Source organism: Anoplopoma fimbria, chromosome 12 (genome assembly GCF_027596085.1).
Source record: "Anoplopoma fimbria isolate UVic2021 breed Golden Eagle Sablefish chromosome 12, Afim_UVic_2022, whole genome shotgun sequence".
NCBI lineage: Eukaryota > Metazoa > Chordata > Actinopteri > Perciformes > Anoplopomatidae > Anoplopoma > Anoplopoma fimbria.
Window position 1 is genome coordinate 6,211,509 of NC_072460.1, and position 17,867 is coordinate 6,229,375.

At 42.4% G+C, this 17,867-nt stretch overlaps 1 protein-coding gene across 1 annotated transcript; it reads left to right on the top strand.

The window, feature by feature from the left end:
* Positions 1 to 12,283: 12,283 nt before the first annotated feature.
* On the top strand, positions 12,284 to 17,867 carry LOC129099362 (intermediate filament protein ON3-like). The gene is made up of 8 exons (XM_054608584.1): positions 12,284 to 12,845; positions 14,658 to 14,866; positions 15,469 to 15,529; positions 15,625 to 15,720; positions 15,856 to 16,020; positions 16,254 to 16,379; positions 16,499 to 16,763; positions 16,901 to 17,867. The coding sequence occupies exons 1-8, from the start codon at positions 12,405 to 12,407 to the stop codon at positions 17,227 to 17,229; spliced, it is 1,692 nt and encodes a 563-aa protein (XP_054464559.1). The 5' UTR covers positions 12,284 to 12,404; the 3' UTR covers positions 17,230 to 17,867.

Here is a 17,867-nt window from a genome sequence, read left to right on the forward strand (position 1 = left end):
TTGGGATCCTGGTGGCAGCAGCATGGGCATATGGTATCTCTCTATAACCCATTATATTGTGCTATAGTGTCTTATAATACATCCATGGGACCACCTCGGCAAGCCAGCATGGCAGTAGACTCTTATCCTTGGAATATTTTGAGTGAGGAGTTTATTGAGAGTTTTGTAGGAAAATCTGCCATCAAATTCCCAAGTATTTACAATGATTTATTGTATCAATTAATTTCCATGGAAGGCACGGGTGGGAGTAGGTTCTCTGCTCTTGTGAATTGCATTCATTTTTGTCTCGAACAAACTTTTAATCAATAACAGATGTCTGGATTTAATGAAAAGCAGACTGTTATCTGGAGAAGGCCAGGTTTGCTGACAACACCAGCATAAAAATAGAGTACTCTTTTGCGAAATAGATATTATATGTGTAGAGTAAATACCAAGGGACCTAATACTGACAAGTGTGGGACATCTATGTCAAACATCTATTAAACATATCATTTGAACAGTCTGTGAGCAGAATCCACATGTCTTTGCTCCTGAACATAGGTTGTTCCTGCCATTGTGGAGTTGTTGCGAGCAGACAAGAACGTGACTGTGGTGAAATGTGTTGGTATGAGGGAACGTAGGGCTGGTTTTGGGCAATGAACTTAAACAAGTGTAACTTTAAAAGGCTTTTTACTGTGACTTTAGTCTCACCTTGCTGTGTCTCAATTCCTATGACTCTCCCTCTAGACTGCAGATAAAATGAGTCAAAGCTTTGTTTTCAGACATTACCACCATAAAGATGGGATAAGGGTTGTTTTTTATGATTTGATCTCTCGCACAGATTAGTCTACAGCATTGTAGGAGCATGAATCATAAAGTTGAACCAGTTACGAGCAGATACATTTGGGCCTCTAACAGATTTAACCTGACAAATGTAATTACAGACAGTCGAACAAATGAATAATTCAGATTCCAGACACCTGCAGAGGAACTGAGTTAAACAGACACAAGTACACACACTATCATCGGAAAGCAACACAATATATGCCCGTTGCCTAAAGCCCCACATAGCCCGTCTGCCCTACATAATGTAGGTTTCACCAAACCTCTAAAACATTTGTCATTCAGCAATGGCATGAGAATAAGCTAAAGTTAGATTTTTATCAGTGTGATACATACCACTTGTTCAAGTAAGTGTCATTTATCCCTACTAGGTTCTAAAATGCTCCTCTGACATTCCCAACGCTACCCAAAACACCCTCCTTTACAGGCTCGACTCCAATGTTTTTACCGTTGCTTCTCTTTTCCGTGCTCTTTCTCAGCACCAGCGAGCCTTTTTGATTCAAAGAGCTGGAATTTAAAACACACTGTTGGTATTGTTCTGGGGCTCCCTGGGGTTGATCGCATCTCAGTTCATGATGTTTAGGAGAGCTGCTATTTTATTACTTAAGTCTGACAAATATAGGATTTAAAACAAAGTAGAGAGCAAGTGAGGGAGAAGGGTTCCTTGTTTCCATACTCCATAATGATTATTATTGTTTAAATCTATGAATCTATTTATCTTTCTACTTTTAATCATATTAATAAAAAAAAAATACATGCTGTTTGAACAAGCGAAGGATCTGGTTTGTTCGTGCCTATTTGTTCTGGTGTCCCAAAGGTGGTGCGGAAATTGTTGTTGTCAGGGGTGAGACACCTTTTTGATGAAGAGCTTATTTGTTAGTTTTTTTGTTTGTTTTCCTTCTGTTTTTTCAAACTTTACATGAGTTAGGCATTTCAAAATGAAGAGAAACTGTTGAAATATGCCTTGGAAGTAATGCTGGAAGCCTACTGTAGGTAACTGCTTAACTGGGCATGCAAATTCTTTATTAATAATCTTAAAGATGAAATTGGAAATATATAGATATATACGCAGATAGTTTTGGATGGAGCATGAGGATTTCATGGGGATGATTCAAAATGAAAATGACTCAGAGGAGCAGAGGCTTGTGGTATTTGTAAAAGCTGATAACAGAGCGATTTTGGTTATTTTCAGATGAAAATACTACTTTTAATCTCAGCTTTAACTGAAGACGTAAAGCTTTTTAGACCTGTAGATTACATATAAATGTTGTTCAAAGGCATTTTGATTACAATATTTGAACATGCAGAAGGTTCTACAGGACCTCCTAGACATGTCAAAGAAACATGAAGGCAATAAAAAAAACAATTAAAATTGAATTAGAAAAATGAGAACAACATATTTGCACGATTGTTATGCAGATGATAAGTTATGCTACTGATCTTAGTGCAACTTAAACACACTTCTAAAAACTGCCTCCACTATAAGCCATTGTGAAAGATGAGTAAAGTTCTATGTTAAGTATAAGTGAGCCTTCTGCTGAGTTGCATAGCACTTAAATATCCATTCCTTTGGATATCTTAAGCATTTCTGTTTTCACTCAAACATGAATAGAAAACCATCATACAGAGTTGAACAAACCACTTGGCCAGACAGCTACCACCAGCGTAGCAGAACACACGCGATTGCATTCTGTCTCGTTTAAAAGGTTTTAGCCAGAGGGTCGATACGGAATGGCCTTTGACTATTGTCTGGCTCTGCTACAAAAGACACATCCTCAATGAAAATTTTCACATTTGACCCAGAAATCTATCTTTTACAGTCGGGCAATTGCAACTACACACAAGCTAAAACAAGGGAGACTATTGTAAGCAGCTCTCTGATTGGAAACAGATTGAACACACACTATTTTCTGTACTCGCCCCAGGTAGTAAAAAAAAAAAGAAAAGACAGACTCCAAAAAAATACAATTCGTAGACTTCCTTTTCCGCCCAAAGCCTCTGCCAATGTGTATTTGTCTTTGCATTGTTCTACAGCCTGGAAGGACTGTTTGGCTTAATAGTCATTTTGCTCCCCCCCCCCAAAAAAGGGGGTGTCAAGGGAAAACTCAGATTTAGACTATGAGCCTCAGTGCGTGGACACAAATCAGTTTTACATGAGGCCTGTGTCTGTGAATGAGTCTCCCTGTCCAGTCTCTTGCCAGAGAGGTGACTTCAGATTCCCCCGTGACACACACGCACTGCAGTGTTTCCACACATAACTCCATACAGTGCGTAGTAGTTACACATTGTGTGGTTCCATGTATCGCCGTATCCATGGCAACCACACTCAAACTATTTCCATATGCATCTGGCAAAGTCATCATTGCTCTGCGGTAAACCCTGTTGCCCCAGCAACGGTGGGTGTGGCGAGGGGGTAGAGTGACAAGGGCGGTGGGCGGGGGGAAAAAAAAATGTTACAGAGGGATCATACAGGGACACGCACAGAGAAACATAAGAGGAACATGTGGTGTGTGTGTGTGTGTGTGTGTGTGTGTGTGTGTGTGTGTGTGTGTGTGTGTGTGTGTGTGTGTGTGTGTGTGTGTGTGTGTGTGTGTCTTCCTGTAAGTCGCTTTGGATAAAAGCGTCTGCTAAATGACTGTAATGTAATGTAATGTAATGTGTTGTTGGAAACAGAGAAGGAGGACAAATGAGGAAAAGGTCCTTACGTTCAGGAACACACACACGGGCACCACACATAAAGTCTTTGTCTTTATAAAATCAGGAAATGCTTCACTTCAAAAAGTGAGGAAGGAGAGAGCAGGAGACAGAAAATCAAATTAGGAGCCCAACTTTTTGTGGGCTTTGGTAAACTGGGCGCGGGGCCACTGTGCTGAGTAGGACCAGCTTTTTCCATGGAACATGTTCGTTTTCTCTCCGCCGCTCTTTTTCCCTGCATGTTTTTTTCTAACCCACGCTTATTTTATTTGTTCAAACTGCAGTGAGAGAGTTATAAATATCAGTCACGAGCGCGGTCGTAGAGAAAGGAACATCGTGATTGGTTGATCACTCTGTGCAAAATTGTCTTCCAAAATTGTAGTAAAATACAGCTTGAATTCAAAATATATATTTGGATTCGACCAATGGAATGAAAAAGCCAATTTGGATCCTTTTCAATGGTGAACACACAAATTGATTCAACAGAAATATGTGTCAACGCGGGACTTTCAACCAGGAAAACTGGTGTTAGTGTCTTGAGTTATTTTAACCCAAACCATGATCTTTTCCTTCCTAAACCTTAACCAAGCAGCTTTGTTGCCTAAATTCTTTCCTGTGCATGTATTTTAACACCATCCATCCATTTTCATTCATTATCTTTAACCACCTATCCTGTTCAGGGTAGTGGGGGGGCTGAAGCTGATACCAGCTAACATTGGGCCACCAGACTATCGCTGTTTCTTTTAAGTAATGGTGTCTTATAGTTTTTTTCACCAGGTTATTATATAGTCCTGGCTTATACAGAACCACAATACTTCCTCTGTGAGTCAGTAGACGGTTTAAATTTACATCTCACACTGGCTGTTCCTCCCTGCTGGATGACAAACATAGGGATTACTTAGACAACATGTAATGTTTGTTGTCATTGCATTACTGTGAAGGAGAACGCTTTCTCACATTTTCCATGAAATTCATCTCGTATACATGGGAGAGTTTCATTTCAGCAGACTCAGCAGTCTCCAAATGTTTGTACACTAAGGACGTCCAAACTGCTGCAGTTCTCTCCCAGAACCCCCATCAACACAGGCTGTCATCCACTTAAAGTACATACAGTTCAAGGCATAACACTGTCACATTTAGATAATTCTGATATAAAATAGAGTATCTTTCTAACATTAATATGAATATATTACAATCAAAGAGACAGTATGTCTGCTTGTGCGTGTGGCTGTGTCTGCATAAAATTGTGCCTTCCACAAAATCTAAAAAAAAATTCTCATTTAGGAACCAATGATAAAAGTAATTATGTGGTAATTCCAGGTCTGCAAGTAATGTTTTGGTGTCACTAAATTGCCATTCATTTTTGTTTTGCATTTGTTTGCTTGCCAGTGCATATCTTGGTGGCATCTCTGTGCAGTGCAGATGAGGTTTATTTATGAAATGCGGCGTTATATATACTATTTCAATTATTTGCATTCTATTCCAGGAGCTGTTTTGTTGTCTGCATCGCTTTTCACTCAGGGACATCCACATGAACTAAAAACTTAATGTGGACGTAGTAAATCGGGCAGACGTTATTGAAAGTTATGTGTTATAATAACGAGCATGAAAAGCGAGAAAGATCACTAAGGGCAGGTGGAATCATAGTAGATAGGTCAAACCAACAGAGGACCTCCACCCAGGATACTGAGCCAATAATAAATGCTGACTTAACACTGGTGACGTAATCTTCTAAGGGCGGTGGTTATTTATGTATACTAGTTACGTTACGTTATTCATTTATTACAATCAAACTGACAATGACTATTGTGCTTGAAAAAAAAATCTATACCCATTAAGATATTTTCACTTGAAAAAAAGAAAATACCTCTTAGCCTGACTTTGTGCCTATCTATGGAGATGAAAGTGAGGCCATTATCTCCTTACTGGAATGTACTATATGTTACAAGACAGATAGACAGATATATAATCGCATAAACCTCTGCCTGACACTGCCCAACGATTTACAATGCTTGCAATATAGATTTCATTCGACTTTAAAGTATAACTTCCTTGTGTGTTAACCCTTTTTTAAAGGATATGCTCACTTTTTTCAATTCTATCTTAAAACATTACCTAATTCCTAGAGACATGATAATCAACCTGCAGCCCATAACTGGAGGCCCGCAGCCCATTTTTAAATCATTCACAAAGAGAATTAGTTCATCCGCAGTTGAAACTGTTAGCGCTGTTAGCATTGTTAGCACTGTTAGTTGCTAAAATAAGATAAAATAAAATAAGATAATCCTTTATTAGTCCCGCAGCGGGGAAATTTGCAGGATTATCTTATTTTATCTTATTTTAGCAACTAACTAGCACTGTTAGCTCCTAGCTGACATCTTGGAAATCTCCCTAGTCATTTGGGTAATGGAGTACAGTGCAAGGTTAGCGTTATGTTTCTGTTGAAAAGAACCCCGACTTTCAGCTGAGCAGCCACACAACAATAATGTCACTCTGACAAAAATAAATGTATCATCAGTGTTGGATTACGTAATCTGAGAAAGTTTCAGGTCTCTGCTAGTGAAGTGGAAGCATCCCGGCTGAGTTGAGTCACGTGTTGGACTGTGAAGGAGGTTTTACTCTCAGAGGAAGTCTGGGTTCTTACAGATTCAAAGAAAAAGGTTTCAGGAAATCGTTGCCATGGCAGCTGTTTGTTGGGATTTCACTAACAATTAAGAGGGACATTTGAGAGACGAAGTATCTGACTCTATTCTTCTCGTCTCCCGACTGATTTTTCTATACTACTTGGTACTGGGTTATTTCTGTCGATACCTTTAAAAGGTATCGAGTGGCGATACCCAGCCCTACAGATGGCATTAAAAATCATCAATACATTATTTTTTTACTAAAATGCAGTTGCAGCGTTTAAATGCAGTAAAATGTCTGATTGATCTGTCATAGAGGCCTGGTGTCAATCCTTGTTCCAATTCAATGTAGTTAATAGGTTGAGTTAATAAGTCAGTTCATTTGAAAATAAAGAAATTAAAAGAAATGTGAGTTATGGGCCTTTTAATGTTTATTCATTTAATCTGATGAATAGTATTATTGTGTGTTTGTTAACTTGCATCCTGCCATTTTGCCAAAGCAAGTTGAGTAACCCTGATCTACACTCTTTTGTCTGTGCAAAACAGCATGTAAAGTTCAGCTCAACTGAGCCCAATTATAGCATCGGCTGAGATTTAGAAGTAATTTTACACTTAAAAAGACAGTCTAATCATTATTTTTGGTATTTCACCTTTTTAAGTCCCGATTCAGTCATAAAGCCACAGCCCAAAGCACAATTAGTCAGTTCCACAAGATGTTAATATTGCATGCCACTAAGGGATGCTTTCTAATCTAAAATGTCCAGAAAATCCTGGAGATCTTCCCAGCGGAAAGCACAGAAAACACGCCTGTCCATCTGAGAGTTAGCGGCGTCTATCACTTCTTAATGCTGCAACACAATGGGGCTGTTACACATGAAGGGTCGTTCAATGTGCAGGGTCATTAATCTGTATCCTGCTAGGAAAGGCTGCTGGACAGCTTGAAGTTGTTCTTGAACTTAAGACACACTGCAATGAAACCACCCGGTTACAATAATAAGCACAGTTGTAAGGAAAATGAATGTTGATGTTGCACATTCATGCAAACCAGTTACTTTGAATGTTAACATTCTTGCATTGGGTCAGATCAAGCGACTTTGTATGTTGAGTGACTGAATTTCACTGAATATTGAGAGTTACGTGGTATAATAATGAGTATAACGAGCGAGAAAGTTGCCCATGGCTGGGAGAGAGGTCAAACAGACACAGGACTATCACCAAGAAAACCGCTGTTTGTGTCTAATGTGAAAGCAGTAAACATTGTTTTTACGCTTGTTACGTTAGGTGAGGAAGTGTGCTGATGATGGTTGTTAATTATTGAATCTATTTACCTTTACAGCTGTTCCATAACCTCACGTAAGAAAGTCACTAAAGGTGGTTGTTATTTATCTACGTTAGTTAAGTTGTTACAATTGTTACAATTGTCCACTTAGGGCAGTTATTCATTAACGCTAGTTACGTTATTACTGCTGTTACGTTATGTTGTTGCCTTACCATTTTAACACAAACCACGATCTTTTGTCTCACCTAACCAAGTAGTTATGTTGCTTAAACCTAACCAATCTTGCCAATATTCATGAAACATCATGGAGACTCCGTAGTATGAACCAAGCTGGTAGACTTTATTGCTGCTCTCAACTTTTACAGGGCAGGCAAGATCCACTCCTACCATTCCTACCTTTCACAATAAAAGCCCTAGCCTCATAATATTTGCAGGGGTGTGAAGCCCTTTACACTACAAACGTCTCTCCACACTGTGGGTGAGAAAGAGTTACATGCATCAGCACACGCCCTCAGGGCCTTGCCCACACACACACACACACACACACACACACACACACACACACACACACACACACACACACACACACACACACACACACACACACACACACACACACACACACACTACAGTGTCACTGACACACTCTGACACGCCTTCTGACAGCTTTGTGCAGAGTTGACAGCGATAGCTCCTCTGAGATGTTTATAGAGTGTGTTATAGCACACCCAGTGTAAAGGTCCGTCATCAAAGAAATACCAGCGGTCTGCTTAGCTTGTGGCTTGTCTACAGATATCAACCTCTGATGGTGCAATGACTGGTGTGACTGGTGATACGATTAAAGCCTCATTACCATTGATTGAGGTGAATGGAATGTACGGCAGGAGTTCTGTGATACGGCTAATACCCTATGAGTAATTAACTAAACTTAAACTCCAAATGAGATTAATAGCCAGAGAGATGTTAATAAAACATATTTGTAGTGTCACTCAGCCAATGCAAATATGACTGGAAGCCTGTTTTACCGCTGACAAGAAGCTGAATGAACAGAGGAATCAAGAACAGTGCTTGATTGTTTAGTTAGTTAAGCTTTGTATTGAGTGATTTATCTCAACACTGACATCCCATGTGTACGTTTATCTCCCGAGCACGACAGAAGACCACACAAACGTCAATAGGACAATCACAATTAATGACGATTGAAACAGATTTGGTGTTTTCTGCTGGTGTCAGGGGATAGTCTCCTGACCCAAGAGCAGTGTTGAAACCAGGGTTCGTACTTATCAAACCTCTTAGAATTACACTTACTTAACACAATCGAACATCGATTTAGGCCTACTTACACCAAAGTTTAAGAGTATCATTTAAGAGCAGCTCTCAAGTGATCACATGTATGCTCTCAGCATGAATAGCCAGTCAGACATGAGGATTTGCCCATTTGCCATATTGTTCAGTTTTTGAAAAGAAATCCTTACATTTTTTGTAATTCAATTGATAAATGTTATTCTGAAAAACAAGAATATTTTTGCAAGTCCTAATATCCTGAAAATAATCACAATCTAATTATTTATAATAAATAAATAAAAAGGGATTCAATGATGGGGAAACAGCAGAAATTAAATTAAAACAAACACCAAACTGATGCTGCAAGAAAATCTGCTGCTGGTAGACGAGGTGTATGCGAGAAATTATACAATGATGGAAACTTAGTGCCACATTGTCAAATGCAGGCATATTAGATGAAAAAAAACAGCCCTGTTGACACCCCTGAAAAAGTGTTGTAACATCTTATTAAATGTTCAAACCAAATGCAAATAATTGGCCAAACTACAATATTCTGAATTCTACATATTGTCATCAATGAACAACTGGATTAAATAAGTGCTTGTGGTCACCTGTTTCTAAACTGCTGTCATGTTGGAAGTATTTTTTTTTTTCCGTTCACTTTCAGCCTGACCAGGGTAATGAGAGTCACAAGATCAACCAAAGCATATTTCATAATTCATGGTGGAGCTGCTGAAATTCAATTTACTTGCAAGCGCCCTGAGAGAGATCACTTCTTTTTTCCTTGGGTTTTGAATGAACATCCCTGCATGACTCAAACCCTGGTGATAATATATGATCACCATCACTTCTCTGCAGTCATGCGCGTTTCACAATGCAGAGCGGGCATTGTCCTTTGGATCTGTGTATTTCTGTTACTTAGCGGATTCTCTAACACACACACACAACATCAAATCAATATTGCCACATGCTCTTTTTTTAGTCTGAGTCAGTCCCCTTGGAGCTTTGCAACCCTGTGCCCTGCATGCCCCAATTCCCCGCTCATGGGCTGGCATCCATTTCGGCTGAAAGAGGAGGGGGGGTGGGATTTTATTTGGCTGTGTTTCCATGATGATAATGAGGCCAAGAGCTAACGGCGGGCAAAGGAGGAAGGTTAGAGAAGATGGAAGGGAGCGGATACGGTGGTGGAGGGGGGTTTGGATTGGGAACGCCAGGACTCATGACTCATCGTGGTGTGGGACTGGAGGAGCGAATGAATGGGGGGAGGAGAGGAAGGAAGGGCCGGTATTGGTGGAAGGATGCTTGAGGGTTGAGCTGCCATGTGTGCCACCATAGCTACACGCTGCTGCATGGTGGGAAACATGATTCTGTACTAGTGCATGCAGGGATGATGGGAGCAATAGTGGCTCTGTTATCAGTGTGGTGCAAGAATTCTTCAGCAACGTTTGCACAGTGAGTAGTTCTCTCAGGAATATGCATCGGTTATGAATTATAGACAGATGTTTATAGGCACTAATTATGCATCATAACTCTGAGGGGAATGTTGTGTAGCCAGATAGGCACACACATGAGCACACATGAGACAAACTGCCTTCTTTTTTTAAAGCCTCAAGCGCAATGGTGTGAACCTAACATACCTCTTGTTTGATAGCTGGTTCACCTGGTTTTCAGATACAAGCACACAAAACTGTACATGTGGTATTTGTTGTATTCAGAGCAAGGCGTACAGGTTGACCTGAAGCAGCTAAAAAATGTTGAGCCCTAAAGCATCCAAAACTGTTAATCCTTCACTTAAATCATTTGTCTTAAGTGGCGTTGCTTACAACTGAGTTTGACATGCTAGCACAGTTAGCAAAAAGGTGCTTTATGCTAATCAGTATGACATCCAGCTGCTCATCCATGCAGTGTTCATGACCAATTCAATCCTCTGGGTTAATTCAAAAGTTTGACTGTTTGGAAAAAAACCCGCTACGGAACCTATGTACCGTGGTTTAGAATGCTACGTAAATAAGTATGCTCAGTTAAGTAAGCGATTTAGGGAGGGTACGTAACCTACATAACAGAGATAAGTATGGCACGTTACATAAGCAACGTAACAACCAACTTTGACATTTGGTTTCAGACGGGCAAAGAACATCGTCCTCCTGAGTGAAAGTCCTGTATAGACGGTGTATAAAAGGTGGACGTAATCATTGTGACGTCACCCATTCGTTTGTGGAATGGGTTCGTTTGTGGAATGGCCGTTTTGAAGCTTAGAGTTCGTCATTTTGGCTGTCGCCAACTTGAATTATGGCTGTCGCCATCTTGACTGTTTGCAACCAATGAATGGAAGTTACCATGAACTGCGGAGGAGTGAGGTAGAGATGCCGGCTCGGTAGTGACCTGTCAAGGTCACCAGGTAGCCCGGAAGCATACCCTGCTTTATGATCTGTTTGACTCCAACTGGGACCATAATTTACTAAATGAATATCATGCTGTATTGGGGAAGACTTGAAACTAGAGATTGAGACCATAAATTCATGTTTACAAAGTTTACTGAGGTAATAAATCAAGAAAGAAGTAGAGTCATTTTCTCATAGACTTCTATCGATTTTACTTCTTTTTGTAAACGGAGGAGTCACCCCCTGTTGAAAATGCAAGTTTTAGACACTTCAGCATGGGCTTCACTCTTCCATTGACCAAGCAATAATATTTCACCAGTTGGGAGTGAGAACGGCTGCATGATGATCATTTTGCAATTTGTCATACTCATTTTAAAGTAAACTGCTATATAGTTTTTCATTATGTAAAACAGCTGGGTGATAGGAGGGTAATGAAATTCTTAGTTTTCAGGCACCCTATACATTTATTTTTAAGTCACGTCAAAATAATCTAATACGAATTTATGTAATAGAAAAGTGCAGCAGCCAAAATGAAATATAATATGAAATGTAAGATTCAAAAGAATACAGTACAGTAGTCGACTGGAGAAAAGTAACAGCAAAAATCTATAAACTGACAAATAAAAAATTTGGAACTACTTACATGATGATCTAGTAACAGTAAAAACTTGTGTCAAACTCATAGAAAGGATAGTGAAGGGAAAGAAAATGGTAGCAGAACAGATATAAAGTGTTGCCACATTAACTAAAATGTTTCACTGTTAAGAGATAATCAGCAGTACATACCTCACCACATTCACACACACACACACACACACACACACACACACACACACACACACACACACACACACACACACACACACACACACACACACACAAGAAATAGCTGCATAATAGAAATTATTTTTATGTTCAAGAGGGTTTTTGAGCAGTTTTATCTGGACACACACACAAACACACAGGAGATCAAAGAAACACAACCACTCGACAATCCTCTCAGAAGACAAGTTTTTCTTTAACAACACTGAGAAGCCTGTAGAAAGACCAGGTAATGGTCTTGAGAGACTGGACAATGTGTCATAGAAGTGTAATGTTACAGCCCTGCCTCCCTCTCTCACCCAGACTCGCAGGCCAATGGCAGCTCACCACATTCCCCTCCCACAGCCACAGGCTTTAAAACTCCTCAGTAAGTTCCTCTCCCTTCTATCCACTCTGGTCTCTTTCCCTCTGCCTGCCTGCCCTGCCTGCATTACCAACCGAGCCATTTCGGTCTGACCTTCCCAGACTCATCCAGAAGAAACTCCTCCAGATTTCAGAATGAGTAGTTACAAGAGCTACAGCGTGAGGAGCTCCACAGCTCCACGGAACTTCAGCAGCAGCTCCTACGCCGGATCAGGCGGCGTCAGCAGCCGCAGGAGCTACAACGTCAAGAGTTCCTTTGGAGGAGGCAACAGGGGCTTCGGGGGCATCACCAGCTCCAACGCCTATGGCTTGAGCTCAAGCATGGGCGGCGGCAGCAGCGGCGGCGGCGGTGGCATGGGCTTCGGCGGTGGCATGAGTATGGGCTACGGCGGTGGCATGGGTGGTGGCATGGGCGGTGGCATGGGCGGTCAAGCCCCCATCACCGCCGTGACAGTGAACAGGAGCCTTTTGGCCCCCCTGAACCTTGAGATTGACCCCAACATCCAAGTTGTCCGTACCCAGGAGAAGGAGCAGATCAAGACCCTCAACAACCGCTTTGCTTCTTTCATTGACAAGGTAAGAGCTCGTAATTGAAGTTTCAAAAAGAAAATTGGGTTTTCCTCATATGGACAGACATTTCTTTGGGTGCGTGGTAAGCTCAGTCACGGTGTAGTCAAAAAAGCTGAGACATTGTTATACAATATTTGACAAAGAGGTCCATATGTTTGCCACATGTCTTGTAATGCTGATGCCCTTGCTATTTGCCGGTGCTGGAGAAAGTTGATTCATTCCCCCCCTCTGCTCTCGTCACCTCCCACAAAGGCAGAAAAAAGTAAAATGTGCTGTCGCTCAAAGCTAATGTTGGGCTCTTTATCTTTTGGCTCACCCTGCCCTTTTATAGTGATGAAAAACAGACTTGCAGAAAGGGAGAGACCAGGAAAGACAAATACAAAGAGAGAGAGAGAGAGAGAGAGAAAGAGGGAGAAAGCTTAGGGTGTGTCAGGGCAGTGTTCAGGGCTTGTGATACGAGTTACCTTGGGAATGATCCCTCCCTCTGCTGGGGTGTGGTCCTTTGTGCTACCCTAGTGGCCCCCACCCCTCCAAAACACACACACACACACACACACACACACACACACACACACACACACACACACACACACACACACACACACATACACAAACAGTAGTTACTGAGTGCCATTGTTACCTGTAAAGACAAACCCTTCTTTCATGCTGACACCATTTTCCATTGGGAGTTTGTTGACTTTTAATCATTCAAATCAGCATGTCAATACTGTGTGTGTGTGTGTGTGTGTGTGTGTGTGTGTGTGTGTGTGTGTGTGTGTGTGTGTGTGTGTGTGTGTGTGTGTTAGTCCTCTGAGGCCTCGGCAGTGGGTTAATATTTAAAAAGGTTTCATGTTCGGGTCAACGTCAGCTGACTGTCTACGTATCAGCTCTCTCTCTCTCTCTTCAGGCACATTGATAATAAAAGATAAAGCACACTTTGCATGCTTCGACACAAAGCTGATAAACCTCCACCCATCTATCACCTGTTATCTCGCCGTGGCTGTCCATTTGAAGGCCCTTTATTATCTGTCTGTACTTCAAATGAAGAAGTTCCTGGGTTGGATCCCACCTGTAGGGTGCAATGTGTCAGATCAGGATCCATTAAGTTTGTTACTTTGTTTTTTACTGTCCACAAATGGTCAAACTCCACACCTACCCACCAACCAACTTCACCCCCTCCTCCTCCTCATCTTGTTACACCGCCCGCACATTCCCCCTCCACCTACTTTCTACTCACCCTCGATCATCACATCAATACCACGGTTACACATTTACCTTCCTGCATCTGCATGCAGATGCGACTTTGATTCACCACCCCCTTCTATCAAAGTATTTTCCCCTCTTCAGAGGCAAACTTTGCTGTACAAAAACAGGAAGACATGCGAGAGAAGGGTTGACTGGCCCTTTTCCTCCATCAGCTGCTTTTTCCAAACCCACCCCACCCCTCCGTCTCCTGTCAGGATGCACGTAGGTCAGGCCTTCCGTTGGAAAAGCCCAGCCAGCCTGAAACTCAGCCAACAGCAGCTTACAAAACTCCAAAGTTAGATAAGAACAACAATGACTGGAGACGGCGATTGGGAAACATGGCGAGGTTGATCCTGCTGCTTGAGGATTTCGGTGGCGATAGTTGTTTTGACACGGCAGAGCTGTTACGTCATACCTTTTCAGTCTAGTTAATAACTGATGACAAGGACTCTATCTTTACATATTCGTTAACAGCCTTAACAAGCATGTAAGAGGCTGATTCTTTGTGGAGGCTTTTTGGATTGGTTGCTCACAACTCACAATAAATACCCATCTTCTTTTCCCACATATCAGGTTCGCTTCCTGGAGCAGCAGAACAAGATGCTGGAGACCAAGTGGAACCTGCTGCAGGGACAGACCACCACCCGCTCCAACATCGACGCCATGTTCGAGGCCTACATCTCCAACCTGCGCAGGCAGCTCGACGGCCTCGGCAACGATAAGATGAAGCTGGAGGCCGACCTGCACAACATGCAGGGCCTTGTGGAGGACTTCAAGAACAAGTGAGGGGGCAATGAGGGGCTTAAAAACAAAGTGCAGTGTCGGGCTGGTTATGCCCCATATAGGAGGCACAATGTTAATCTGGGATTCACCTTTTCATTTAGGTTGCACTGAACACATTTTCAAGATGCCTAAAACTTAATTCATATAAAATATAAGCTGGAGTTTTTTTGTGCTTCAAGACTAGCCTCGCAGCATACTGAGCTTGTCTTTTTGTGGACTACTCCCTACATCTGTCCATTGTCTTGCGTCATACACAAACGCTAGGGAATTACAGCACCGAGGAAGCATGTTCCGAACACCCATTGCAATACATTACATGTGACATCATTTTACAGAGTTGTCAAAGCTTTACATGTACATGTCTCTAACACAAACAGCTATGATAGTTCCATTGTCCAGAGACAAATGAAGCCTATCAGCTGAGTTCAGGCCTGGCCCTGAATCAAGCCACTTTGTTTTAGGCAAATGCCCCAAGGAGTTCAAGAGTTAGAGATGGACTACTGGCGCCTCCTAGTGTCGCATTGGTGTATACACTTAACAGGACCAGACTGTTTGTGAGCATTCAAAATCTGACCATGTCCTGTATTGATTTCCCCCTAAGGTATGAAGATGAGATCAACAGGCGCACAGAGTGCGAGAACGACTTTGTCCTCATCAAGAAGGTCAGCATCATTGTTTACCCAACATGTCTCTCAGTTGGCAAATTTGACCTCTTCTTTGTGATGTCCCATTCTAACACAACTTTTATGGATTCCAGGATGTTGATGAGGCCTACATGAATAAGGTTGAGCTGGAGGCCAAGCTGGAGAGTCTGACAGATGAGATCAACTTCCTCAGGTCGATCTATGAGGAGGTACGTTTGTTTGTTTCCCTGTATATTCTCAGCATCTGTTTTGCATCTTGACTCGCGTCCCTTGAAGTGCATTTGCCGGATGGGCTTCTTCGATGAGGTGGGGTTTACCAAATCTCTCTCCTTGTGCTTTTTCAGGAGCTTCATGAGCTCCAGGGCCAGATCAAGGACACTTCAGTCATTGTGGAGATGGACAACAGCCGCAACCTGGACATGGACTCCATTGTGGCTGAAGTCAAGGCTCAGTATGAGGACATCGCCAACCGCAGCCGCGCCGAGGCGGAGACATGGTACAAAAGCAAGGTGATTGAGCGCTCCTTTTATATTCTTCTAAAGTCCTTGTTTCTGTAATTTCTTTATCTAGCTAGGTACATACGGTTTGTGTTGCAAACCCTACTTGCCATGAGTGTTGGTTACTTTTATACTGAAAGAAAGCTCAGTGGCATTCATCAAGTCATGAGTCAGCACATGCAGTGTTCTGATCAATAGGGTTCCAGTTTGTAATGTCTGGTATTGTTTATGTTTTTTTTGTTTAGTATGAGGAGATGCAGACATCCGCCAGCAGATACGGAGATGACCTGAGGTCTACCAAGACAGAGATCTCAGACCTAAATCGCATGATCCAAAGACTGACATCAGAGATTGATTCCATTAAGGGACAGGTATGTAAAAAAATGTTTGGGCGCCGTGGTACATGAGCCATCAGATATAGTTCGTTGTTGTCATTTAACAATGAGTGGACAAAGCCTTATTTTTTTGGCGTGGCATTTCCTTTTCCCAGCGCGCCAACCTGGAGGCCCAGATCGCCGAGGCCGAGGAGCGTGGTGAGATGGCCGTGAAGGACGCCAAGGCCCGCATCAGGGACCTGGAAGATGCCCTCCAAAGAGCCAAGCAGGACATGGCCCGCCAGATCAGAGAGTACCAGGACCTGATGAACGTCAAGCTGGCTCTGGACATTGAGATCGCCACCTACAGGAAACTGCTGGAGGGAGAGGAGGACAGGCTAGCAACTGGCATCAAGTCCATCAACATCTCCCAACAGAGCAGTAAGTCGTCATCGTCGTCACCATCACCCTCACTGACTGAATTCACAACTAACGCTTTTCCTTGATTGTATTCTGTTACATTTCTTTGTCAGTTTCCCACGTTTGACTGTTTTCTCCTGCCTCCCTTCTCTCGACAGCAAGCTACAGTGGTCCCATGGACAGCCTGAAGAGCAGCTACTCCAGCGGCTACTCCAGCGGTTTCAGCGGCGGGTATGGAGGCGGATATGGCGGGAGCATGAGCGGCGGTAGCATGGGCGGCGGTTACAGCAGCGGCGGCGGCTACAGCAGCGGCGGTGGCTACAGCAGCGGCGGTGGCTTCAGCAGCGGCGGCGGCGGCGGCGGCTTCAGCAGCGGCAGCAGCGGCGGCTACAGCACCAACCAGAGCAAGAAGAACGTTGTTATCAAGATGATTGAGACCAGGGACGGCAGAGTGGTGTCCGAGTCCTCTGAGGTCATTGAGGATTGAGCTGTCTAGTTTAGAGGTGTAGCTACCTGTCTGCTATTATCTCCTCTGCCTCTCTGGTAGTTGTATACTTACAGTTCACCCCCCCCCCCCCTCCCATAACCCCCCAACTATGAAGTAAAATGCTTGCCAGCCACTCTCAATGGAGCCTAAACATTTCCATGAAGCAATAAATGATCCTAACACTACCAAAGATCTGAAAGGGACCAAAGAATTTATTTTGTATGTCTGATGTTTGATTGTCTGAACCAAAAAAAGAGTAGTTTTGTCACAGAAAGTGAGATAAAAACTGGGCAAATTGCAACTAGGAAAATATATATATATATAAATATATAACACTCCTTTGAAATCTATGCAACAGCTATTCTATGCAAGAAAGGCTGTTTCCTTCAACACAGTGTTGCATAGACAGTGGTGTTGTCAAAGGAATGTGAATGTACTGAAACAGTGCTCCAGCGTTGTTGGTCAACCAGTGTCTTAATAAATTGCCTGCTACAGTAGGTAGTGCATGTCTTCCCTGTGCGTGTTCTGTAACTGAAACTGTTCGACCCCTTAGGAGGCTGCCCGCATCATACTGTTGTCCTGAGGTGCTGTTTTTGCTACCAAACCAAATAAAAGAAAATGTGTTTACTGAAGGAAAA

What these genes read in the sequence shown, in the direction of transcription:
- LOC129099362 (XM_054608584.1), top strand. Translation starts at nt 12,405, where the DNA reads ATGAGTAGTTACAAGAGCTACAGCGTGAGGAGCTCCACAGCTCCACGG. An exon ending in GTGGAGGACTTCAAGAACAA is followed by an intron (nt 14,867 to 15,468) that starts GTGAGGGGGCAA and finishes TTTCCCCCTAAG; the next exon opens with GTATGAAGATGAGATCAACA. An exon ending in AGACATGGTACAAAAGCAAG is followed by an intron (nt 16,021 to 16,253) that starts GTGATTGAGCGC and finishes TTTTTTGTTTAG; the next exon opens with TATGAGGAGATGCAGACATC.